Consider the following 27,551-nt stretch of genomic DNA (forward strand, 5'->3'; position numbering starts at 1 on the left):
ACAGAGACACAGACAATAAATGACTGGAAAGGTTTGTCTGTTTTTTCCAAAAAAATACCTGTTTGGAACATTCCACATGTGTATGGATTAATTGTAAACATCTGAGTGTCATGACTGGATGTAAAAGGAGCATCCCTGAACAGCTGCAGCTTCTCCAAAATCAGGAGCAATCATGTATTATATTACTGTATGTCAGTATTTCACAGTCACACTTGTTTCACAAGTAGATTTGTGGCTCATGTTGGACTCACCCTGTACTTGCCAAAAACTCCTTCAGCTCTTCCAAAGTTAGTAAAAGTACCAGTTAGTAAAAGTACCAGTTCGCTAATATCACCCAGTCACACATATAGTCTCCAGATATTAGAACACAATGCACGGTACAGTGTTCATGTGTAGGCTACAGCGAGACTTTGCCAGAAAATCCTGCTATTTGTTCATTTCTAAAAAATGACTACTTATTTAGATCAGCTTCTCACAAAAGGAGCAAAAGCCAATGGATGAAGAGCGAATAACATTCCCGAGGATGATTCCCTCTCAAGTGCTGGTCTTCAAAATCACATGCCTTCACATTGTGGAACGCCAGGCAGCCCACATGAGTGCCTTTGCAGCCTACAATCGCCTTATTCTTTGTTGACTGAGCAGTCACCGGTGCTGTCACGCACAGCCCACAAACAAGGCGTCAAGGCCGGCCCAATCCCCTGAGAATCCACACCGTCCGTCAAGGGAAAGCCCGCTCTCGTGTGTCTGCGGTGAAGACGAGGCCTCCGCCACCGCCACTGCTTCCTCGTGTTGCAAGGCTGCTCGCGAACAGTGCCAGGTTGTGTGTCTAAGAATGTGTTTGTGTGGAGTTCACACGAGAATGCGGTGTGCTCCTTTGCCCTGCGCCACTTCAAAATGTCAAAACTGAGCATCTCCGTTGACTGACTGACTCCCAGCAGCCCTCAGTTGTGTAAAGCTGGGGTTGCTGGAACAGTAATTGCATCCGTTTGCAGTTTGCCAGTGTTTTCACATTTGTCACTTAGGAGACGATGATGAAGGGCGTCACCTTGTTTACTTTAAACCAAAGAAAAAAGAATGGTGGAGGCCTGCACTATTGTTTCACCGACTAAATGATGATGTAGTATTTAGCGCTTTGAAGATTACAATTATGCATTTCCCCCCCCAATTTAAAACAGGCTTGGATATTTTTCTCCTCTGCACTCCTGGAGTAAAACTACGAGCAGTTCTTAAAAAATGTATTTTTTAAACACTTGACGAAAAAAGATGCTAGTTCATAGTAATAATATGGCTCCACATTCTGGAAGGCCTTCCAAGTTTTTAATACAATTTTTAAAAATTAAGACTGATGATGGTGAGGCTTTATTTCTTTGTCACAATATGCATGATACATACTTTTAACAGTAGTGATTATAGACACAATGTCTGTTCGTGCAGTCATTTCTTGGGACATGAAACAGACACTCAAAGCATTATTACTAGACATTAGACATGTGCCGGTTACCGGTTTCAAGGTATACCGTGCTATGAAAACGTCACGGTTTAAAACCACAAAAATTTTCCGTCATACTGTTCCTACGGTATTTGCAATTTTTATGTCCCAAAAATGCAAGGAAATTCCTCGCTTGAAGCTGCAGGGCTCACCCCTCCCCGTCCTGTTGTTGCTCAGTGAGTCAGCTGTGTTACACGATGGCTGGAGGAGGTGAAAAACCTGAACTTTTTCCCCAATTGAGGAAAACGAAGTTGCTGGTATGGAAATACGTCAGCTACAGAAAAGTTACAGCCGGCTACAGAGCTACAGACGACCCCGGGTTAGAGGAGGAGGGCCAACCAATATGTTTGCGAAGGGTGGCTGCCAGAGGAGATCACCTGTGGCTTTATACAAATGAAAGGTTAGTAAACGCTGTCGTGAACGTTTCCCACCAGCTACAGGAGTTAACTCCAGTGTGTTTAGTGTGTCTAGCGGTGGTAAAACATAGTATAATGTAAGCTTGTTAACGAGGCAGATAAAGTGGGTAATTAGCATGCCAAGACGGCTAACTAGTTTCCTCTCTAGCATTAGCCTACTTTTGTTTAAGCCTTCCGCAATTGTAAACATCTGTTCAAAACAACATTTTCATAATACAGCATGTGCTGTATTTTCATTATTATTGTTGAGAGAGTGTGTGTAAAATGTAAACATGATACGAGTCATATACACATGGTTTTTTAAGGAAAATAATTCAAATATTTTCTAACTATAATAATGTTGAGCTGCGGCTGAAGGTTTAGGCTCACCTAAAGGACTGCATTTTTTTATCTAAAATATTTCAGTTCTTTTTTGTTCAGTTATATTTATTTTAACACTTGTATTTTTTTCAGTTTACCATTATACTTATGTTCCAATTTGTTAATATTGTTTTGAAAAATAAAAATCCTGTTCAATGGAAAAAGGTTTTTTTTCCACACCCAGACATCTCAAAATAACACATTTTAGAGCTGTAATTACAATTCTGTGATACTGTGAAACAGTGATATTTTTGCTTAAGGTTATCATACTGTCAGAATCTCATACCGGCACATGCCTAATTACTATGAATGTTTCAGTCTTTCACACATTTCACAGCTTTTGGTGTTAATGAGGAAATAGTATTCTATTTACAGCAAGACATGGAACACATAGTTGACATGACACATAGACGCGGACATGCTGAAGACCTTTACACTGAATGAAAAGGAGCAGAGATATTAATTTAAGTGAAACATGCACATTGTCTCGGAGCATCAGTGTGCTTTGTGCATCAAAAATAAACATCATGAGCGTATGTGGTCCAATCAGATGTTTGGGCCTTACCCCATACTCGTTCCAAACCCTGTTTTATACAATGAGCAATGCTAACTTTGCAATATTTCAGTAGGAAGTGCACTTCCCAAATGGACCCCGTAAGTGATCCTCATTAAAGTGGGTACCTCAAAAAGCATCGACCCTTTAAGGGATAAACTGTAAAACGTAATCCAGAGTTCAAAAATAAATAATTAATAAATAATATTTAAACACAAAAGCTAAATAAAACACAAAAGCTAAATATCCCACAGTTATTTAGTTATTTAGATTTATAGAAAATACATCTACTATCTGCTAAAGTGCATTCAAGACAGAATGGGCCCGATACCAAAATGATTAAAATAGAAATAATGATAGTAGTGATATCTATTATGAATTATTTATATTTTCTGTATTTTTATTTCAATGTATTAGGACTATTATCATCCTGATAACAATAATCCTAAAGCTAAAGTAAATACAAATATCCTTTTAAAAACTGAGAGTAAAAAAATAATTGTAATTATCCACTATAAGATTACTAGCAATGAAAGTAGTAAAAATAATAACAGACTTCTCCAAAAACAAATCAGAGGAACACTTTTTAATCAGAGCAGCGTACAGCAACCTATTAGTCAAACTTCTGGCATATTGATCCGGCCAATTAAGTAGCAGATGGGGTTGCTAATAACGTTCAGCATCTTTGTTGTCAATTAAATAAACATCAGGTGCATTGGTTTTCAGGTTGAGGCAACTGATTCTTGTTTTTCCCCTCCTCATCTCTTTCGGCTGATATTTTACTGACCTACTTTCTACTGTTGTACTTTTTTGTCTGGCTAGGATCAGCATCTCTATTGATAGCACTGTACAGTACCTGGATGCTACAGAGGTTGCAAAAGTAGTTCAACCTCTCCAAGATTGCACATCAATACATGCCATTGCAACAAGGTCTGCTGTGTCTCCCAGCACAGTCTCACAAGCATGGAGGACATTCCAGGAGACAGGTAGTTACTCTAGGACAGCTGGACAGGGCCGTAGAAGGTCTTTAAAGCAGGAACGGTATCTGCTCCTTTGTAGAAGGAGGTACAGGATGCCGAGCCCAACAAAATGATCTCCATCAGGCCACTGGTGTGAATATTTCTTACCAAGCAATCTGAAACAGAGTCCATGAGGGTGGCCTGAGGGCCCGATGTCCTGTAGTGGGCCCTGTACTCACTGCCCAGCACAGTAGAGCTCGATTGGTATTTGCCATAGACCACCAGAATTGGCAACTACGCCACTGGCGCCCTTTGTCTTCACTGATGAGAGCAGGTTCAAACGGAGTATATGCGACAGACATGAAAAGGTCTGGAGATGCTGTGGAGAACATCATGCTGCCTGCAACGTCATTTAGCACGACAGGTTTTGTGGTGGGTCAACGATTGTCTCGGGAGGCATATCATCGGGAGGGCCCACAGACCTCTACATAATGGCACCCTGACTCATATTAGGTATTGGGGTGAAATCCTTGGACCCATTGTAAGAACCTACGCTGGTGCAGTGGGATCTGGGTTCCTCCTGGTCCATGACAATGCCCGACCTCATACGACTAGATTACCGTATTTTTTGGACTATAAGTCGCACCTGAGTATAAGTCGCACCAGCCATAAAATGCCCAACGAAGAAGAAAAAAACATATATAAGTCGCACCGGGGTATAAGTCGCATTTTCGGGGGAAATTTACTTGATAAAATCTAACACATCGAACAGATATGTCATCTTGAAAGGCAATTTAAAATAAAAAATACAATATAGTACAACATGCTGAATAAGTGTACAGTATGATTATTGTTAAATGATGCATTAACAATGAAATGTGAACGTGGCCGGTATGTTAACATAACATAGTTATTAAGAGTTATTCAGATAACTATAGCATAAAGAACATGCTAACAAGTTTACCAAACCATCAGTGTCACTCTAAAACACTAAAATAACATGTGAAATGATATAATAATGTGTTAATAATTTCGCACATAAATCGCTCCTGAGTATAAGTCGCACCCCCAGCCAAACTATAACAAAAACTGCGACTTATAATCCAAAAATACGGTACGCAGTCAGTTCCTGGAGGATGAATGAATTGATACCATTGACTGGCCCCCCGTGTTCACCTGATCTAAACCCAATAGAACACCTCTGGGACATTAGGTTTAGGTTTATCCAGCGACACCAAGTTGCTCCTCAGACTGACTAGGACCTCAGGGATGCCTTGGTCCAGATCTGGGCGGAGATCCGCGAGAAGGTCCCGACATTGTCAGAGATGTATACAAGTGTGTGGTGGCCACACAAACTATCCTTTTGAGTTCCTACAATTACATTTTGGAAAAATGGGCCAGTCTGCTGCATTATTTTTCACTTTCATTTTAGGGGTGTCTTTAATTATTGGGTGATCATTTTCATTCCTGTCAAATTATGTGGCGTCAGTTTGTTACTAATACATGACCTACTTGTTAAGAAAGATATTCAAGATAATTTTTTTCCCCGTTTAGATCTGATGTGTATTCAAAGTGTTCCTCTCATTATTTTGAGCAGTGTATAGAGAATTAATAAATAACATACAGATATTGCAACTATTTTTTTTTCATTAGAATTACAGTTAGTTCCCGGGTTACGATGTACCCGATTTAGGCGATTTCAAATTTACGACACCTGAGTCTCCATTCCTTTTTTTTTTTTTTTCGCTTGCCATGTCAAGATCGCATCCTCCCCCAGCACCGTTGCCACAGTCCTTCAGTTCCTGACGGCGTCAGCTCCCACTTCCTTGTTCTCATGCTGCTGCTGTTGTTGGTAATGTTGAGCAACGAGAGATGAGGGCATCCAGCCTATGGCAGTGGGCTGGGAAACATCCGGCAGGTCAAGCGCGGACGTCCACCCATACCAGATGGTCAGCGTCAAAGCGGGGTCTCGCGTCATCGTGCCTGGTGGAAGGGGTTCTGCTGCTGCTTTCTCCCAGCGCAAACTCCTCTTGCCAGTCTCAAGCCGTTTTTTTTTTTAGTTTGGAAGGGGGGCTCGCGTTAAGAGAGGGGATGCTGGTGACCTGAGTGGCCATAATATTCCTATTCTCTCGCCTCGCTACTCTTTCCACAGCGCCCTTTTCTCTCAGCAAGGCGGCTCACTCGTCAAGTCCGATTTTTTTTTTTTTAAAGCCTGAATAGTCATTGAATATAACAGCATTTAACACAACGTACCTCACAGTATCTTATTTTTTACTTTATCTTTTTAATATGACGTATAATACATGTTTTTGGACAGGTATTTTTAAGTTCAGGGGGTAACTTGGGATACTCAAAGGGTTAATTCCGACTTACACGGAAATTCAGGTTACATCGCCAGCCTGGGAACGGAACTCGTTTGTAACCCGGGGACTACCTGTTTTTAGTTATTAATTTTAACCGAATAATAATTTAATATTTTGCGTGTAATAATACTTATACAATGGCCAGATTATCGTCACTAAAACAATGTAAATCTTTAAATGATCATGATCAATAAATTAAAAAAAGTTGCATTCATAAATGTAAACAAATGCGAAGTCATTCAAAATGGGTTCTCCTCACTCTTACATGTCTCAAGAAGTGCCCCGCTGAACCTTCAAACAATGTCTGTCCATCTAACCGTCAAGCTGTCTGTCTGTCCGGACTCTGCATCTTCTACAGCAGTCTCTTCATGCGGCAGGTTTGTTTCCCAATGGTCATGGAGGCTTGATCGGCTGACTTAGTCAGGACATTGAGCGCCTCGTCCTGACGTTCCAACTCTGTCTCGGCCTCAAGGGCCAGGCTCTTCAGTTGGAGCAGCATCTGCAACCACACAAACAGTACGTTTGCTTAAGTCATTACAAACCCTGCAGTCAAGCCAGGCACAGCACACACATGAACAGACACATTTAACAATGAAGCCTACAAATACAGTATATGTGTAGATGTATCGCGAATATTTTGTGACACTCCAGCTAAATGAAAATTAAATTATTAGCCCGACAAGTTTCTTTGGAATTTAGTGCACTGCTAGGAAAGAGAAAAAGCATAGCGAATGCCAATGAATAGGAAATAGAACTTCCTGCGATATATATATATAGACACTTTGGAATTTCAATTACAACTGTAAAACAGTTGCGTCACCGTAAATGAGTGGTTAGCACGTCCACAACATAGTTATGAGATCAAGGGTTAGTTCCTGGGCTCTGGCCTTCCTTGTGTGGAGTTTGCATGTTCTCCCCATGCCTGCATGGGTTTTCTCCGGGTACTTCGCTTTCCTACCACATCCCAGAAACATTCATGCTAGGGTGACTGACCACTTCAACACTGACCACTTGTCCCTGGGTAAAAATTGTGTATATGTGACGGGTTGTTTGCCTCCTTGTGCCCCGTGAGTGGCCGGCAACCAATTCAGAGTGTACCCCGCCTGCTGCCCACATTTAGCTGGCATAGGCTCCAGTACACCCGCAACACTACTGAGGATAAGCAGAACAGAAGATGAATAAACAAACTATGAAACAGGACCAGGCGACAGTGCCACTCTGTGGACATTTTTGTGTCCCTTCACTGACATGTCTGAATAGTTATTTTTTTTCAGGTTCCATTGCATTCATTCTTTCATTCAGTCGATTTCATTCCAGCTTTTAACTCTGGAGTAGAAAGACTATGGAAAGCGGACCACATACAAAAGGAGTACTAAATACAATAAAATTTAGCCATCAAAGTATTTTTTTTCCGTTGTTTTTTTTTAAATGTCATATAACCCACCCCAGTTTGCACACCCATTGATTAACGTTTCTTTACACTCATGCGAGTTATTTATGCTATTTAAAATTTTGCTTGTATGCTTAGTACACAAATGACATACAGAATTATCTATAAAATAGCCAAAGAACTTGATTGAATTAGCTTTGGTAAACTGTGATGATTGCCAAACATACTCACACAAATAAACCCTGCCTTATATTTTGGCTAAGCTGAAAGTGTTCATACTACGAAAGATAAGTACAGGGCGACACGACATGTTTGTGGTAAACTGTTGGTTTAAATCCATTCATAAACTACAGAAAAAAATCAAAGAGATGTTGCAATTGGTGTGCCCCAACTTCCTTTAGTGTTGCAACATCATTGTGTAACTACAGACCACCTTAAGGAAATAAAAGAGAAAACAGAAGTGCTTGGCAAAATTGGTGTGGAGTTTATAAATGCAACAGGTTCCACTCAGTTCTCCTTGCAAGTAACAAAAACCATCCCCCAGAGTAGCTTAGACCTGACAGGTATTCATCAGCTGCAGTCTTAACTGATAACATCACAAACATTGGTTATGGCATAAGGAATCAACAAGCTTGTCACCTGCTTGAGCTCCTGCGCTTCGGCCTGGGTCATAGTGGGCTGGACGACGTGCACCTGCAGCTGGGACAGCTCCCCCGCTGGGACCTCCATGGGAACCTCTGTCTCCTGGCACCCGAGCATCAAAGCTGAGGTGGGGCACGTGGAGAGTTAGACATGCCTTTGTGGTATACTGTATATATGTATGTATATATAAACATATATAATATGTATGTATATATAAACATATATAATATATATATTATTAAATGTAGTAGGATCATGGAAGCTTCCACTTGGGGAAAATATATACATACAGTATATCCTGTATATACATAATAATAATAAAAATATACAGTACTGTGCATATATATATATATATATATATATATATATATATATATATATATATATATATATATTTATATATAAACTAGGGCTGTCAAAAATATCGCGTTAACGCGCGGTTATTAATTTTTTAAATTAATCACGTTAAAATATTTGACGCAATTAACGCACATGTCCCGCTCAGAAAGTACTCTGCCTTTTGGTAAGTTTAACAGCAAGGCTTTTTGTGCTGTCTAACAGCGAACTCTTGTGGTCGCTTTGCGACATGGTTTATTGTTTTCTTGCCAGTTCATTATGGCTGCACGACGTCTCAGGCTGATAATGTTGTGCTTATATGATCCTTGGACAAGATTTGTCCATAAGTATGGTTGTTGTAAAGAATGTACATATTATGTTAGTAAGCGAAATGTTATATTTTTTGTATGAGACGCTTTTTGTTTATGTTTAGTGAACCTGTATAGCATGCTAAGCTAACGTTGTTGCTAATGCAATGCTTGTGTACTTTTTTTTTGTAGTTTTACGACGGTCTAAAGAGGACAATGGTTTGAGGCCATTTTATTAATGAATCAGATGAAAAAGGAAGAAGTCTAATTATTAAGGCGTCGTTCACTAGCTGTCTAGCTTTGGAAAAAGTAGACGCTTCGGAGTGAGGACAGCATAGACAGATTTAAATGACAGTAGAGTGAAATGCCCACTACAGTCCTTATGTACCGTATGTTGAATGTATATATATCCATCTTGTGTCTTATCTTTCCATTCCAACAATTTATTTTACAAAATATATATATAATTTACAGAAAAATATGGCATATTTTATAGATGGTTTGAATTGCTATTAATTGCGATTAATTACGATTAATTAATTTTTAAGCTGTAATTAACTCGATTAAAATTTTTAATCGTTTGACAGCCCTAATATATATATATATATATATATATATATATATATATATATATATATATATATATATATATATATATATATATATATATATATATATATATATATGTATACCCCCAGTTTGGCCAAATTTTAAAATTGTCCTATATGCATGTGTCATACATCATTGGAAAGCTTAAAATCTCAATTTTCTGGGGGAAGAAAAAATTTGAACAGCGGGGCATTTTGCCTTGCCTTGCCTTAAAATACAGCAGTTTATTCTATAGAGGGTTGCAAGAGCAGAAAATGCTTTTTCAGTCTTGTCTTTGTTTTCCGCCAAATATATATAAAACACATCAGAGATAGGTCTGTTTAAAAGCCCACCAGATTTGTGGTGTGTTTTCCTGACAGACAAACACTGCCACGTTGTGGACAAACTATAGAATGAAAAGCATGCGTTTGCCAACATTTTTTACTCGATTTTAATAAGGGACTGGTTGTTTTAGCATGGAAACCTAATTCGGCCAGTAAGACAATCATAAAAAAACATAAGAAAATAATATTTATATACCTGTAAGTATATATATACTGCATACCTGTTTGTTTTGAGAAGTATGCGAAACTATTGAAAAAAGACAAATATTCAAATCTTTTTTTTTTTTTTTTTTTTTTTACAAGATGTATTCATGACTATCATGGCAGAGGTCTAAATTGGCCCAAGGATGATGACGCAGTACCAGTATAAGCAATTCGGTGGTATGACGCTCCTTTCCACTCAGACTTGTGTATCAGTTTTACATAACTTACTGTCGTGTATGGCCTCCGTGTCACACGGTGATGAAGTGGGTGTGGTCCTAAAGGCGGCGTACTCTGCGGAAAACTCCACCTTTTTCTTGTATTGGATCTCCAGCACAGCCAGCGCCTCCGGCATCTTGGCCGACAAAAGCCGACAGCGGATGTCGGGCCTGCCGATGAAGCGCTGCCCCACTGTGATCTCGTATGGGCTGTGCACGCGGATTTCGTCCACCTCGCCACGCTCAAAGCGGTGCAGCAGGTGGCAAGCGGCGTCGCGCACCTCCAGAGAAGACGGCAGCACCAGTAAGCAGCCGGGTTTCAGCTCACAGTCGCCGTCTTTTGACACCACGGCCGGGATGCTGGCAATCACTTTGCTCCGAGCAGATGCTTTGGATGCGGCGGCCGCCCGAGCTGCATCTGCCGCCTTGGCTTCCTGCTGAATCTTCCATGGGAGTTTACTGAAAGGCCACCAGGAAGGAGACTCCAGCTCAGACAAAAGTCTGCAACAAAAACAGAGGAGAAATTGTACAGACCCCTGAATGAGTAAAGTATACTGCAGTCTATAAGGTCATCAAGCAAGCAGTTGCCGATGCTGAGCTTATTGAGACATTTGTTTTTTAAGGGATTACTTGGGAAATAACAGTGCAAAACATCATTGTTTAATGATCCACACCCCATTTACTATACCAGAGTTGCAAAACCACATCTGGCTTAATTTGAGCAAAAATGAAACATTCGCTGCTCACGTAGTCAAAAGACTGGAGGATAATATTGCTTTTCTAATAACCCAATACAAACGGTTAAAAAAAATGCATTAGTTATAAATATATCAATGTGTTTGAAAATAAATCCAAACACAAGTCCAATGCACTTAATTCAGGTTAGTTACATTACTGAAATGTAGATATGCAAAGTAGAAAAACGTATTTCAACATTAATTTCATTCAAAGGAGTAGTGTGAAGGTATTTTACTTGCTCCCACGATTATAAGAGAAAAATAACCTACTTATCAGCCACTCCCAGGTCCGAGTCCATTTTCTCCAGGCCTTGCATCATGCTGTCAAATTGCTCTCCTTGATGGCTGAGGACCCTCCCGGTGTCCTCCAGTCGTCTCTGGGCTCCTGCAACGAGGTTGATGAGCTCCCGGCCCTTGGAGGGCTCACTCCCAGGGACCGCACCCCCGGCTTCCGAGCTGGTGGGGGACAGCAGGCGCTCTCTCCAGAAATGCTCCATTACGTTGTAGACCACCACTCGGTTGGGTTTGAGGGAGCCGAACCAGTGCTTTACGTTGCCCTCCTCCAGCACAGTCAGGGTACTGAAGATGAAGCTCGACGATTCCATTTTGAGCTCACTGATGCGGGAGAGGCGGAAACTGGCGAGGGTCTCCCCGGTTGTGTTCGAAACGAAACGCACCGAGGTTCTGCTGAGGGACAGCGTGCCGTTCTCCCACCTCTTGCCCCAGGTCAGATAGTAGGAGCCGGGCCAGCTGTGGATGGTGGCGTCGCGGCTCATTTTGGAGCTATTGGTAGAGCTTTGGCTTTTGGTCTTACTTGATACATGCGCAAGACGCTGTCCTTTAACCTGCTCGTTATACTATACAAAAGCACAGCCAAAGGTTTCACTGCGTATGTTTATCTCGGATGTGACGTCATGAGTGGAGTATCGCTGTTTAGTGTCCGATGTGAAACTCATTTAATAGATATTTTTTCTTTTACCCTTTGAGAATTTTCTCGTTCGATTAATGTCAAATGTAATACTCAAATGAAATTCAAGCATTTAAAAAATATATTATTGCCTGTTAAACGGCTTTGCAAAGTAATGTATCGTCTGTTTATCGTTCTGTTTCTTAATGGATGTAAAGGAAGTGACGTATTTGGTGTTTTCTTAAGATGTTTGTCCGATTTGAAATTCAATCATTGGACGCGGCTACTGTAGACTGCGACAATGCTTTCAGCCATTAAAATCTTTGACCATGTCGCCGTTTAGTCACACATATTTACCTCGTTTCTGTAAAATTCATTTTCTTGGTTGGCAACTCGGATGTGACGTCATGGCCGATGGCGTTACACTGTTTACTTGTTCACTGGAAGGTCCAGCGGTTGAAAATGGCTTGGGACAATTATTACCTGTTGTTTGTAATGTGACTGCATTTCTTTACAGTCTGTAGCCGAAAGAACATGGGTTACGTTATTTTTAAATTATTGTTTGAGAATGACCGACATTGTAAGAAGATTCGTCACAGTTTACTATATGAAGAACAGCAGGATGGGTATGATTTTAGTAGTGGACCTAAATAATGACATCTCTGGAATGATGTCATCTTCATGGAAGATATCTGGGAGCATTTCATTGAAACGTTTTAATTAAACGAGTTTGAAATATTTACTTGCATATTTTCTGAGCTCAGCCCATGTTTGTATCATCATGGACAGGGATGCTTACCGCAACTGTTGCAGTCTGGTAAAAATCCCTCGACAGTCTTATGATCAGTTCTGTTCATCACATTTCGTAGACTACATCGACAAGGATCTGTCTTACTCCAAATTTTTTAAAAAGTACCTCCTTCCCAATCATCCTTGTGTCTTTTCCAAACGATTCACCGAGGAGTGGAAGTGTAGGAAACAGTGGGTGACCGAGGATGGCAAGCCACACTTCCAGAAGTTGCTGCAAGAATTTGGTAAAAATAAAAAAAATCTACCACCCTTTGCAAACATGACACACCATTAAATGTTCCTATTTGTCCTTCCTCTCAGGAGAGACTCCTGTACCTGTTGCCAACTGTAATGCAAAGGAATACAATGCAAACCCCAAACAAGTGATTCCTTTCAAGGAGTTCATCCAGTACTGGAAGGAGCACATACAGAATGGACACTCGTCCCCTAAAGGATGCCTCTATCTTAAAGACTGGCATATGTCCAGGTACAATACGATTCAAATGCAAAAGCCGCATGTGTTGGCACACTATACATTCATCAATTTCCTAGCTGCAGCCTTTCCACCTGACTTTGAAAGCGGTGGTATGCCTCTTGGACCGGTCTTCAGTCAATCACCTAAAACGTACAGCGAGCCAGATGGCATTAACACTCACACAATGTGACAATTTAGATTTTTACTGATATAAAGATTTGTTTGTGGAATATGGGAGAAAGTCGATTTTAGTCCTGTAGAAATACCCATGCAACTACACGATGGTCATGTAAACTCTACACAGGGAGTTAAATGATTTTCCTGTGAGCACAACCTCACCGTACTACTACGACGTAGCCAAAATAACCATCTTAATAAGCACAGAGTTGATGGCCCTCTTTTAAAAATGAAAAAAAAATCATCCCAAAATAGGATGTCATATAACAATTGCAGAAATGGATTCGTTTTTGTTTTAATAAAAGTTGTTTGCAAACAAAAGACAACAAATGATAACATGTATGTTAAGGAAATATATAATTTATTGTTTAAATAAGCCAAACTTTAAAGAGCATACGACAGGAGAAAAAAAAAGTCTTAAATAGCATTATTATGTGAATTAGAATAATATTTTGAGACGATTCGACTATATACAACAATTTAGTAAAGCGCAGATGACGAGAAATTAGTCTTTCAAGAAATTAGTCTTTTAATCTGCCGTTTAGCCATGCATACCATTATATGGCTCTAGCATCCCCAACAGGTGGATGACGTCAGCAGGTGAATGGGCTCATCGGTTTTACTTTTCAGCCCATTGAGGGGGAATTATTCAGAACGAGGAAAACGCGACGAAGAGAGCCGCAAAATGTCATTGTTTCAGTCTCTCTACTCCAATATTTTTACAGGATATTCTTTTTATCCAAGTATGTTTCCCCAATAGCTAAATTAATGGCTTGAGAAGGACAAGTCAGCCCGTCGAGGGGGAACTATTCACAACGAGGAAAACGCGACGAAGAGAGCTGCAAAATGTCATTGTTTCTGTCTCTTTACTTCAATATGTTTACAGGATATTCTTTTTATCCTTTTATATTCTTTTATCCTTCTTTTTATTATTTATTTCCCCAATTGCTAAATAAATGGCATGGTCATGACAAATAACAGTCTTGAGCTAAATAGAATATGAAATAATAAAAATGCACTTATTCAGGAAGACATGGCAAAATTACTCCATAATGGTCAAAACTGTCGACTTCACCTTTACTGTCGCACCTCCCGAACGATATTTTATGACACCTAAATCGGACATATGTCATTTCCCTTCCCAGGCTTCGGAGAATGTAAACAAACCAAGAGGCGTGACAGCTAGCCGACATGCTAACCCGAACCTAGTGATGTTTCATAGTCTTCGAAGCGGAAAATCACACATAACTAGCCTGGATTATTTGACATGACGATTGGGTTGTCGATTGTCTTCGCGGATCAGCAAACCGCCCGGCGGAGAGCAATTTACAGTTCGTTCCCCGGAGGAGGGCGGCTGCAGTTGTTGTGCAGCTAACAAGCAGCTAATGTGCACGAGGAGAGCTTTTTATATGCCTATCAATGATCAAACGTAAGTAGTCCTTTATTTAAAGGAAGTTTGTAGTGTTTACTTTGTAATCGCTGTATTCGTTTTTGACATAATGCAAAACAAGAGGTTTACTCACTTCCTCGTAAGTCCAATGGTCCCACAGTAGTAGGGCTTGTTTTGGTATATATCCACGGTGAATGGGAACCTTTTGAAACTCAAAAAGGCGCACACACCTCTCCCTCATAAAGCAAGATTTTTCTGCAGCCGTTTGGCTGGCGTGATGTGAAAAATAAACGTATTAATCTGCAAAATCAGCTGAATCCTTAGTCCTCATACACAACAGTACCGCTGTTTAGTGAAGAGGACGCCTTCACCCGTACACGTCACAGCGCCCTCCTCCTCAATGCAAGACCGAAGCCGGAAGTCACTCACTTTAATGGCGCAGGATTCAAAAAACTAAATAAATGTAGCGATCGCTTCCGCACACATCCAAGCGGTCATTCAGGAGCATAAAATACCGCGTGTATTATGAAATAAACATGCTTTTTCGTGTCACATGCAGTTTAAAGTGTTTGGGAAAAAAACTATAATTGAGGAGTGTTTGAAAAAAAAAAAAAAAAACATTTGAGGGAAAAAAAAAATCAGAAGTGGAGAAAAAACAGTCATCATGTACAGTGTATCACAAAGTGAGTACACCCCTCACATTTCTGCAGATATTTAAGTATATCTTCATGGTACAACACTGACAAAATGACACTTTGACACAATGAAAAGTAGTCTGTGTGCAGCTTATATAATACAGTTAATTTATTTTCCCCTCAAAATAACTCAAAATTTAGCCATTAATATCTAAACCCCTGGCAAAAAAGTGAGTACACCCCTTAGAAACTACATCCCTAAATGTCCAAATTGAGTACTGCTTGTCATTTTCCCTCCAAAATGTCATGTGACTCGTTAGTGTTACTAGGTCCAGGTGTGCATAGGGAGCAGGTGTGTTCAAATTTGTAGTGCAGCTCTCACACTCTCTCATACTGGTCACTGAAAGTTCCGACATGGCACCACATGGCAAAGAACTCTCTGATGATCTTAAAAGACGTATTGTTGCGCTACATGAAGAGCACAGTGGCTAAGATCATCCAGCATTTTAAAAGAGCAGGGTCCACCTAAAACAGGCTTTGGGTTGGTCGTCCAAAGAAGCTGAGCGTACGTGCTGAGCGTCACATCCAAATGCTTTCTTTGAAAGATTGTCGCAGGAGTGCTGTCAGCATTGCGGCAGAGATTGAAGAGGTGGGGGGTCAGCCTGTTAGTGCTCAGACCATACGCCTCACTCTACATCAAATTGGTGTGAATGGCTGTCACCCCAGGAGGAAGCCTCTTCTGAAGACGGTACACAAGAAAGCCCGCAAACAGTTTGCTGAAGACATTTCAACAAATCACATGGATTACTGGAACTATGTCCTATGGTCTGATGAGACGAAGATTAATTTGTTTGGTTCCGATGGTGTCAAGCATGTGTGGCGGCGACCAGGTGAAGACTACAAAGATAAGTGTCATGCCCACAGTCTAGCATGGTGGTGGGAATATCGTGGTCTGGGGCTGCATGAGTGCTACAGGTGTTGGAGAGTTACATTCCATTGGGAGAAACATGAACTCCATCATGTACTGTGAAATACTGCAGCAGAGCATGATCCCCTCCTTCTAAAAACTGGGTTGCAGGGCAGTGTTCCAGCATGACAATGACCCCAAACACACCTCCAAGATGGCCACTGCTTTACTAAAGAGGCTGAGGGTAAAGCTGATGGACTGGCCAAGCATGTCTCCCGACTTGAACCCAATAGAACATCTTTGGGGGATCCTCAAGCGGAAGGTGGAGGTGCGCAAAGTTTCAAATATCCGGCAGCTCCGCAGCGTCGTCATGGAAGAGTGGAAGAGCATTCCAGTGGCAACCTGTGAAGCTCTGGTCAACTCCATGCCCAGGAGAGTAAAGACAGTTCTGGATAATAGTAGTAGCCACACAAAATATTGACAGTTGACATGTTGTGTGTTAATATTGACAACTTTCACTAAGGGATGTACTCACTTTTGTGACCAGGGGTTTAGATATTAATGGCTATATTTTGAGGGGAAAATAAATGAACTCTATCATATAAGCTGCACACACACAGACTACATTTCATTGTGTCAAAGTGTCCTTTTGTCAGTGTTGTCCCATGAAAAGATATACTTGAATATCTGCAGAAATGTGAGGGGTGTACTCACTTTTGTGATACACTGTTATGTTTTTATTACCACAGGGACTTTCCGGAGCATCAAGTTTACACCACTCCTATTGTCTTTACCTCTGATTGGCTGAATGAATACTGGGATGCACTTGAAGTGGATGACTACCGCTTTGTTTACATGGGGCCCAAAGGATCATGGTATGAATTTTAACTGTGAAAGAGACTGTAGATTTAATTACCCTTTCAATGCAGGAGTGATTGTTCAAAGTTAAAACAGCCCATTCCATATGTAAGGCCATAATTTCTGGGTGAACTTTCCTATAGGACGCCGTTCCATGCCGATGTCTTCCGCTCATACAGTTGGTCGGCAAACATCTGTGGCAGGAAGAAGTGGCTACTGTATCCTCCGGGCCAGGAGGAGTTCCTAAGAGACACCCATGGCAACCTCCCCTATGATGTCACCTCAGCCGAGCTTCGTGACCGGAGTCTTTTCCCGCGTTTCCTGGAGGCCTGCCAGCCACTCGAGATCATTCAGGAAGCAGGGGAGATCATTTTTGTACCAAGCGGTTGGCACCATCAGGTTTATAATCTGGTAGGTTTCTTTTATGGCTCTAAGAGAAAAGGATCTGAGGCTCTTAATGTGAAAGTTAGTTGTCCGGCCATTTTCTTGTAGGAGGACACCATCTCCATCAATCACAACTGGTTAAACGGCTGCAACGTGGACATCATGTGGCAGTTCCTTCAGACCGAGCTGTCGTCAGTCCAGAAAGAGATCGATGAGTGGAGAAACACCATGGATTCATGGCATCAGCACTGTCAGGTACAAAGTGAAATTCAGTATGTTTCAAGACATTTTAACATTCTTTACTGTAATACAGCACTTCTCAAATAGTGGGGTGCGCCCCGCCCCCCAAGGGGTGTCGGAGAGCGATGCTGGGAGTGGCGCATATGACCTTGGGGAACATACTATTTTGCCGTACTAGAATAAAGTGGAATTGCACATCCATTTAGTGGGTGGCAGTGGCACTCTCATTTTCACTGTGTGCACAGTATTTTTGAACCAAACAAGAGCACACAGCAAAGAGTACTGGCGATATGAAGAGCTAAGACAAGGAAATATGACGAAGTATATGTTGCGTTTGGCTTTGACTGTAATACAGTAGGAGACAATAAAAGACCAGTCTGTTTAGTGTGTCTAAAAATGTTTGCAACGGACATCTGGAAGCCAAATTAATTTAGATGTCAAGAAGTTAGACCCCAATCACATTGATAAGCCGCTTGATTATCATTAATATATATATATATATATATATATATATATATATTTTTTTTTTTTTTTTTTTCGAAAACGTGTCGAATAATGCCAACAATCATCCCGCTTTGTCATTGTTACATCAGTAAACCAGTGAACACTGTTTGCATCGTATAAGGCAGGGGTCCCCAACGACCGGGCCGCGGACCGGTACCGGGCCGCGCAGAAATAATAAATAATTTATTAACAACTGCATTCTGGCCGATTGACTTTGACCTGTGCCGCTTAACACACCAATATCCCTGTCTACTCTAGATATACAACTACAGGATAGGAGGTCGTCATAGAAATGCATTGATTGGACTGTTAGCACTAAATCTCGTTTTTTTATATCTATGCGCGCTTGGACTCGATAATAAGGTATGACGTAGGTCGTCGCCAATCACATTTCTTCCCGGAAATAATTAGCCCCCACACTAAAATGACTGAATAACAGACGTCTTTGGACAGACTTTTTACGGGGAAAAGGGAACCTGACGAGCCAGAAGATGTGCCTACAACCTCGGAGAAAACAACATTTATGCTACTTCCCAATCACTAAAGACCCACGAACTGCGAAGGAGTGAATTTGTGACTCCTATGTGAATAAACCAAGTGATTCGTGCATGTCTGTACAACAGGAATATCAGCTTGTAGAGATCGCAAATCACGGCGACCTTAAACGTACATTTGAGACAACAACTCTGCCGTAGTTCTGGATTAAAGTCATTTCTGAATAACCTGACATCGCTAGGAGCGCGCTGAAAACTGTGCTACAATTTCCAACATCGTGTATTTGTGATGCTAGCTTCTCTCACTCTCCCATCTTGGGACCATCTCGTCTCAACGAAACAAACTCAGACTTCGCACTGATTCAGCGGAGAGTTGTATTTTTTCCCTGCACTTAACACGACGGGGCTAAAAACAAATACTATTTTATATTTCCTGTATTTTTCTGCCGCACATTGCCGGTGTCCTGACAAAGTTGGCATGCGCGTAACGTTAAAAAGGACTGCGAATGCAGCTATTCCAAAGTACACACTACAAACTTTCTTTAACTAAAGGAATATTAACTTACGTTTGCCATGTTAGGTGCACACAACAACTGCACGTAGCCCTCTCACTTAACGACTTTGCCGTGTCGTTAAGCATTAATTTACGCCATTTCCGTGTTGCGCATGTATGTTTATGATGTAAATAGTTTTTTAGCACCATTGGATAACATTGCGAGTCCAACTGAATATAAAAGAGGCCTTTTTTCACTGCCACAAAAGCTTTGGGAGCAAAATTTTATAAGTGTGCAAAATTTGACAGAACACCGGTCCGTGAAAAAAAGACCCAAATCACACCGGTCCGTGGTGCAAAAAAGGTTGGGGACCCCTGGTATAAGGTGGCATACTAAGTTGCTCAGTGCAAAATAACCCCACCCCACACCATAGCAAAGCAGCTGATACTGCCTGCAGCAAAAATAAAAGCTGTCCCCATCTAATGACACTGTAGTTTTTGATCTGTTATTTTTTTGGTTTTACGGTCAAATTGTTTGGCACATTGACTTCCTAGGTAATGTTGCCATCAATCTGAATTTATTAGTGTTTATAGATTTGATTAAATTATATTTTTCAACATCAAATGGTCAAAAAATGTATCTTGAGTGTATTTTTAGTTTGGATGCGACTTTATTGTTGTTATTTTTTTTTAATTCAGGCAAATTGATGCACTTTACGTATTTTCTGTGGGCCCTAAAGGGAAAAAAAATCCAGAAATCACAGTGTATGATTTTTTTTAACAATTTATTTGTATTATACTGCTGTAAATAAGTATTTGGATACCTGAAAAAAATCAATGTTAATATATGGTACGGTAGCCTTTCATTACCATTACAAAGGTCAAACGTTTCCTGTAGTTTTTCACCAGGTTTGCACAGACTGCAGCAGGGGATTTTGCGCCACAGCTCCACACAGATCTTCTCTAGATCAATCAGGTTTCTGGACTGTCACTGAGAAAAACAGAGTTTGAGCTTCCTCCAAATATTTTCTATTGGGTTTAGGTCTGGAGACTGGCTCGGCCCCTTCAGAACCTTGATATGCTTTTCATGAAGCCACTGCTTGGTTATACTGGCTGTCTGCTTCGGGCCATTTTCATGTTGGAAGAGCCAGTCACGACCCATTCTCAATGCTCTAACTGAGGGAAGGAGGTTATTCCCCAAAATCTCACAATATATGGCCCTGGTCATCCTCTCCTGAATACAGTGCAGTCGCCCAGTCCCGTGAGCAGAAAAATACCCCCAAAGCATGATGCTCCCAATCCCATGCTTCATGTTAGGGATGGTGTTCTTGGGATGGTTCTCATCATTTTTCTTCCTCCAAACACTATGAGTGGAATTAAGACCAAAAAGTTCCATTTTGATCTTATATGACCACATGACTTTATCCCATGACTCCCCTGGATCATCCAAATGGTCATTGGCAAACTTAAAACGGGCCTGGACATGTGCTGGTTTAAGCAGGGCAACCTTGCGTGCCAGGCATGATTTTAAACCAACAGCAACCTTGGAAATGGTGGTCCCGGCTTCTTTCAGGTCATTGACCAGCTCCTCCTGTGTAGTTCTTGGCTGATTCCTCATCCATTCCTAGGATCATTGAGACCCTACAAGGTAGATCTTGCATGGAGCCCCAGTCTGAGGGAGATTGACATTCATGTTTAGCTTCTTCCATTTTCTACTAATTGCTCCAACGGTGAATCTTATATCACCAAGCTGCTTGGCAATTGCCCCGTAACCGTGTCCAGCCTTTTAAAGGTCTACAATTCTGTCTCTGGTGTCTTTGGTCAGGTCTTTGGTCTTGACCATGCTATGAATTGGAGTCTTCCTTATTGTATGGGGTCGACAGGTGTTTATACGCAACTGACTGCCTCAAACAGGTCAAAAAGCCAGACTCAAAAAGTCCACCTCAAGGTGATAACGGGTCTTTCAGGCTCACAATTCTAGCTAATAGACAGGTGTTCAAATACTCATATGCAGCAGAATAATACAAATAAATTGTTTGAAGTCATACACTGTGATTTCTGGATTTTTCTTTAGATTCTCTCTCACAATGTACAAGCACCTACCATGAAAATTTCAAGCCTGCCCATCATCTCTAAGTTGGTAGAACTTGCAAAATCGCAGGGTGTTCAAATGCTTATTTTCTTCACTGTATAATAATAATTTCAAACACAAATGACACAATTACATGGGCGCGTAACAGAAAATACTTGAGAAGCATTGCTGAGAGTCACTTCACAATAACATTTAATAACTATAATTTCCATATGGTGTGACGCTTTCTATTTGAATGTCCAGGTCATAATGAAGGCGTGCTCTGGCATTGATTACGGGGAGTTTGCGTCATTCCTCAAAATCGTGGCGGACAACCGAATGACTTTCTTGAACGCTCGCCCCTCCGGGGATTCTGACGACTTCCCGCGCAACCCTTCGGAGGCGCTCGTCACCCTGGGACCCTACCACGCTGCCTTTGATTTGCAAAGGGTGGCCCACATTTTGGAGCTCTTGCTGTGCGACGAGGACTTCAAGCGACTAGACCACTCGGCATCTACCGTTCAGCCTGAAATGCTGTTGCAGAAAATTCGGGACACCATACAAACCACTAGAGGGCAACATCTTCTTTATCAAGACTAAACTAAATGAGTCAGGAACAAGGGCTGGCAAAGAGGCATTTTCTTAAACTGAAGGTAATAAAAGTTCAAAAATTGGCACGAGGGTGATGAAAATGTCTTGAAATTTGCATATCTTCACCCGAGTTGAGTAAATAGATGGTATCTCAATATGTTAAATTTTGACATCACATTAAGGCAAAATTCAGAACTAGCTCACATTTTCAGAAATAGTGTACAGCAACTTTAATAGGTTGTTTAATTTCACACTTGAAATATACTGTATACGTATGAAAGCTATTATGTCCAATATTACTTGGGTTTCGTCCATTAGTCTCACAAAACAAAATGTTAAAATGGAATCAATATGAAAAAACATGGCCAAGTAAGGCCTCAACATCACCTTGCCTGTTAATTTGCAAAAAAAAAAAAAAAAAAGCCCCCCACCCCAACATCTCACTGCATTGCTTGTGTAAAACCAATTTAAGGTTCTAAGAAAATCTTGTGTAATCCTGCAACATGTGACATTTTCTGTAGACATTCAGGAAATATTTTGAATACAGATTAAAAAATAATGCTAAAGGCACTTTTTTTTTTTTTTAATTTAAAACCTGTTAAATATTTATTTTGATACACAATTGCATTTGTTACATTGCTAAAATCCAAGACCTTCATGACATGATTGATTTGTCACTGTGAAGTGCATGTGTCAATCTCATCGTTTGCCCTTTAAAAATAAACACGTCACAAGTTGTGACATTGAAAAACCACTTGAGGCTTGTGTTTCAAAAGTGTCAGCAACATTCACATAAATCACATAAAAGCTCCGGTCTCGGTTTTCTCGTTTGCAGGCCACCAGTCAGGCACGGAGGCCTCCAGCGTCACTTGGCTTTCGTTGGCAGCTTTGACCGTCAACACCTCCTGGGCGTGTGCCAGACGGATCAGACTCAGGCCCAGATTTCCCAGCCCGGCGAGGTGCTTTCCAGCTGGCTTGCCTGACAGTGTGTGTAGGGCGGTGCCCTCCTCCAAGCTTTCAATTGACGCTGACGAGCGCACTGGCATGAGGCGCTTGCGGATCACGCCGGTGTGATGAGTCCTGGCTGTCAGCTCCTGGCCAATGTAGCAGCCCTTGCTGAAACTGATGCCTTGCATGTAGACTAGGTTGGACTCGAGTGGTAATGCCACTCCTGGAGGAAGGTCTTTCACTCCCTCTGGAAGTCCTGGACAACAATGACAACAGACAACAAAGAAAAAAAAAAAAAACGGCTGTCAACACTCTGCAGGGAAAATTAACGATTCAGCTTTGTGCTCAATTAAACAGGCCTGAAATTCAGGAAATTTTCAAATAAATTTAGATATTATTTAATCATTATTTCTGTAATGTTTGGTGTGCTGTAAGATTTTCCAAATACAAAATGACTGACTTGCGAAACACTAACCTATGGAATAGCGATGCCTGTGGTAATCCTCTGTTTCACCTTTTTGACAAGATGCGACAACATCTAATGGGTCCACCTGCTTGTCTAGAACCAACCTCCAGCCCATGTAATGCGTCCGCGGGTCTGTCACCCACACCGTGGCCTTTTCCGGTGAAAGGAGCTTTGGCTTGCTGAAGCGTTGGCCATTTTTTCGCTGCAGGGGAAGAACAGCCCACGCAAAGAGATCTGGACATGGATAGATGTCGATCTTCCGACGGATCTTGTAAACTTTCAGGTGTCTCACAAGGGAGTCTGTCATGGTGCTGTCACATTCCAGGAGGACACCACTTCCTGTTGCCGCTTCTTTATGACTGAAGAGGAATACAACATATGCAAAGTATTCATTATCAATTTACACCATCTCTTTTCAATCCTGCTGAAACTGCTCTAGGTCATAGACTTCATAATGGCATTGACGGGTCAGATCGGTCATGCAACGCGCCTCACATTCAAGTAGGGGGCTGCCCACATCAAAAGGAACTATTCACAAACACCCACGCAGCGATCTAACGCTGGATTTCTGTTGAAAAAGTACAAAAGCTGTACCGCATACAAACAGGAAGGATTGTCTCAGGAGTAATTTGTTCGAAGATTCAAGGTAATTATATTTTTCGTATCATGCATGCATTTTGAAACGTGAAAAAAAACAATGGGAGAAATTAGCTGCTACTGCATTGGCATCATAGTTGGCAATATTTACGTAAAATAAATGCCAACTGTACATTTTTTGTTTTGGTTTTTTTTTTTTTTGCCTTTTGCTAAACTGTTTTACGTCCATATCTATGAAGAATTCCGGGATTTAAGCATTTATTCATAGGAATTTTCAACGGAAAAGCTCTGTTTACATCAGGCGGCCGCTAGCTACATATACCAACAGACACGCATTGTACTTCGACATATTTATGTAAAAGAATGCTAACTGCATGTTTTTATTTTTTTGCTTTTAACCAAGAATCTAAACTGTTTTATGCCCATATCTATGAATAATTCAGAGATTTAAGCATTTATTCATAAGAATTTTCACCGGAAAAGCTCTGTTTACATCAGGCGGCCGCTAGCTATACTAACAGACAAGCATTGTACTTCGACATATTTATGTAAAAGAATGCTAACTGCACGTTTTTATTTTTTGCTTTTAACCAAGAATCGAGACTGTTTTACATCAATATCTATGAAGAATTTGGGGATTTAAGCATTTATTCACAAGAATTTTCACCGGAAAAGCTCTCTTTACATAAGGTGGCCGCTATCTACATTCATGAGGTTTATCCGAGGTGCAGTTATTGCTCGTTGAAAACTTTACCCAAACTACCAGGTTAGCATTGTACTTCGACATATGTACGTAAAATAATTGCTAACTGCATGTTTTTTTTTTTTTTTTTTTTTTTTTTTTTGCTTTTAACCAAGATTCAAGACTGTTTTACATCCATATCTATAAAGAATTCAGAGATTAAAGCATTTATTCACAAAAATTTTCACCGAAAAAAGCTCTTTGTCTATGATTCCACTCGGTCAGTTTTGACGGCATTGCCAACAATGCAGGCCCCCTACTTATCTGCCCCGTGTACCTTCAATACATTATGAAGTCTATGTCTAGGTTGTGCGAAGCTGACATCTATCATAACTGGTTTGGGACAAGAGACGATAGTTTAACCCTTCAAGCAAAAAATATATTTATAAAGCAACACATAGTTGTTTGTTCCTTTTGGCCCCGAAATTGGCTGGCAACCAAGTTCAAGGAGCGCCATACCCATAGTCAGCTGGGATAGACTCAATCACCCTTGCAACCCATCCGATTATAAGTGGTACTGAAAATGAATGAAAGGGCACCTGTGCACAGCCTACCTACTGTGCAAGTGTGCAGTTCTAACAGCTTTCTTTGTGTGTTCATGGTTATGTTCAATGCAGGTTTGCACATGCGTTATTACACTCCACCTTTGTCACGCAATCATGATGCACCAACTAATTATTTACAGTTTGCTTCTTGTTGGCATTTGCGGTGTGTCTCGAAATAATCTTTGGAAACTCAAGTTATTTGGGGGTGTTCATTTGAGATTAAGTCTTGAGCAACTAATCTGTGAACTACCAACGATCCCAGTTATTGAACAAGAATAAACTGTGAATAACAATTGCTTACAAAAAATGACATTGTTTGGTTCCTCAACCCCAAAATAACGTATGATAATAAAAGTATACTAAAATACAGAAAACATTTCTGGGTTTTCAACAACCCGACGATTCCCGAGTTGCATGGACCACTCACCTGTACATAATGACGTCAAAAAGCGTTCTTCCCTGTATGTTGAGCATATGCGCGTACGCTGCCCCGCGGGCAGCCTCCTCCAGTTGCAGTACATCATTGGTAACTAGCCCCTGAAGGAAGGCGCAAGTTTCGACTCCTTGGACCCGGACCAACTTTCTGTGGACCAGGCGGTAACAAGCCATCTCCCCTGGCGCGGTCGACTCGTCAAGTGCGGCCTGACTGTACTGCATCACCCGTAGCCCCGTTCGAGCCGAAACATCGACACCGAAGCCGGTGTGTTTGCCAGCAAAGACACCGAGGTGGCTGCCGGAGGTAAGCGCGCGTTTCAAGAAACAGGACAGCTTCATGATATTTCACTGTGTGCTAAAACAGGCGAATGTCCACTGCTTAAATAAGAGTCGATGACAGCTTTGTAACACAGGACACTATGCAGGCCGCCATGTTTTTTGCCCACAATGCCTTGCTCTATAATAACAGTGTGACACGTGGGTGGGCTGCGTTTGCACGTCAAAAAGTGCTCAGATAACAGTCATGGCGTAGTTCAGTTGTTTTACAAATATAAAACTACTCATCTTTTTTTTTTTTTTTTTTTTTTTTTTTAATTCATTGTGCATTCTCATTTGGCTCTACAATTGTTGCAATAATATGCAATATGTGGATTACGATCATTGTGATAATTATTTGAATAACACGGCTGAATTTGCCCCCCAAATTACACAATTAATCAATTTCTAGCTTTTTCCAGTGCTTAGTAACCAGGGTAGATTTTTCCAGAAACACAATTTTCTGACCGAAAAGATGAGAAAAACATTTTGAGGGAAAAAAATTAAATAAAAAATGTCAAGCAGAACAGTGACTTTGATGCAAACATTTTAAACTTTTGTTCCACATTGAACCAGAATTTGTCCCAGATAGCAGACCGACATTGAATAAAAGTTGATTTTCCATCAAAATCATCAGTATGGTTGACATCGAAATTTTCAACGTCAAGACAAGTGACGTTGAAACGTTGTTCTAAGGTATGTCAGTTGCTGGTTTGGCTAAAATTGTTTTATGGTCAGTGTTGGGCACGTTACATTAAAAAAGTAATTAGTTACATTACTCACTACTTCTTCCAAAAAGTAACTGAGTAACTGAATTACTCTATAGTAAAAGTAACTAGTTACCAGGGAAAGTAACTATTTCCGTTACTTTAAAAAGTACTTGTTGTATGTCAAAGAATTTGAAATTTTCTGAGCAGTATTCGAGTCAGTGGAATAGAGAAGAACAGACAGGTAGTTAACTTGTTAGGTGCTTCAGCAGATTTGAATTGCTTACCACAGATGTCGACAAAAGCTTTGCTCCGGGACATAAATTACACATTACATGCAGGTTCTTTCCTTTAACTTTCCAAACTTGAAATAGTGTCTATATCTCCACCTCTTAAAGGACAATTTTTCTTCTGAATGCTCTACCATCCCGACCCTGTGCATCTGTTTTGCGTGTGTGTTTGCCGCACACGCTGTTCCGGTTTGCTTGTGAAATCATTCACAAGCATCATTCAATCATCTCTGATTGGCTTACCACGACACATGACTCTAACCCTTAGCCAATCACAATCACTTCCATCGCATTTCTCGAGGGGCTGCATTCAGGTAGGCCCGTTTCCCGACAATTCACGTCACCTTCAAAGCGTCTGCCGTCCTCAAGATGGAAGCAGAATTATTGCTGGCTGACAGTGGGAGATGGGAACGAGGCTAGCATCAGGTGTAGCAAACACAGAAACGTTACCAAACTTTGGAAAGCATTGTCTAATTGAATGAGCAGGGACAAACAGCTTGGAGTCAGAAGTACGTGCGCTATTCTCGAACCTGAACGCACCCCAAGTCTTGGATGACAAATCAACAGAGCAGAGAGTCGACTCGACACGGCTGGTAGTTTCTTCAATTTATTCAGAGTAAATAACGCACCGCTTTTGACCGTCAGTAACGGTAACGGCGTTGTAACGGCGAAAAAAGTAATTAGTTA

The 27,551-nt window shown here is 40.9% G+C and overlaps 3 protein-coding genes across 4 annotated transcripts; 1 reads left to right on the plus strand and 2 right to left on the minus strand.

Moving 5' to 3' along the window:
• Nucleotides 1-1,176: 1,176 nt before the first annotated feature.
• snap47 (synaptosome associated protein 47) lies at nt 1,177-11,820 on the minus strand. Its single transcript, XM_057858403.1, has 4 exons — nt 11,175-11,820; nt 10,181-10,668; nt 8,170-8,294; nt 1,177-6,639 (listed from the first exon to the last, which is right to left on the minus strand). The coding sequence occupies exons 1-4, from the start codon at nt 11,678-11,680 to the stop codon at nt 6,493-6,495; spliced, it is 1,266 nt and encodes a 421-aa protein (XP_057714386.1). The 5' UTR covers nt 11,681-11,820; the 3' UTR covers nt 1,177-6,492.
• Nucleotides 11,821-12,068: 248 nt separating this feature from the next.
• On the plus strand, nt 12,069-23,268 carry jmjd4 (jumonji domain containing 4). Of its 2 annotated transcripts, XR_009067006.1 has the most exons (7): nt 12,069-12,845; nt 12,922-13,087; nt 16,934-17,059; nt 17,186-17,453; nt 17,535-17,681; nt 21,493-21,881; nt 22,655-23,258. XR_009067006.1 is itself a non-coding variant. In XM_057857936.1 (6 exons), the coding sequence occupies exons 1-6, from the start codon at nt 12,593-12,595 to the stop codon at nt 21,826-21,828; spliced, it is 1,296 nt and encodes a 431-aa protein (XP_057713919.1). In that variant the 5' UTR covers nt 12,069-12,592; the 3' UTR covers nt 21,829-23,268. The 2 variants fall into 2 exon arrangements, 1 of the variants encoding a protein (XP_057713919.1); XM_057857936.1 differs by having other exon boundaries at nt 21,493-23,268.
• On the minus strand, nt 21,331-25,987 carry iba57 (iron-sulfur cluster assembly factor IBA57). Its single transcript, XM_057857941.1, has 3 exons — nt 25,545-25,987; nt 23,243-23,592; nt 21,331-23,023 (listed from the first exon to the last, which is right to left on the minus strand). The coding sequence occupies exons 1-3, from the start codon at nt 25,889-25,891 to the stop codon at nt 22,617-22,619; spliced, it is 1,104 nt and encodes a 367-aa protein (XP_057713924.1). The 5' UTR covers nt 25,892-25,987; the 3' UTR covers nt 21,331-22,616.
• Nucleotides 25,988-27,551: the final 1,564 nt, after the last annotated feature.

This window comes from Corythoichthys intestinalis, chromosome 14 (assembly GCF_030265065.1).
Source record: "Corythoichthys intestinalis isolate RoL2023-P3 chromosome 14, ASM3026506v1, whole genome shotgun sequence".
Taxonomy (NCBI): domain Eukaryota; kingdom Metazoa; phylum Chordata; class Actinopteri; order Syngnathiformes; family Syngnathidae; genus Corythoichthys; species Corythoichthys intestinalis.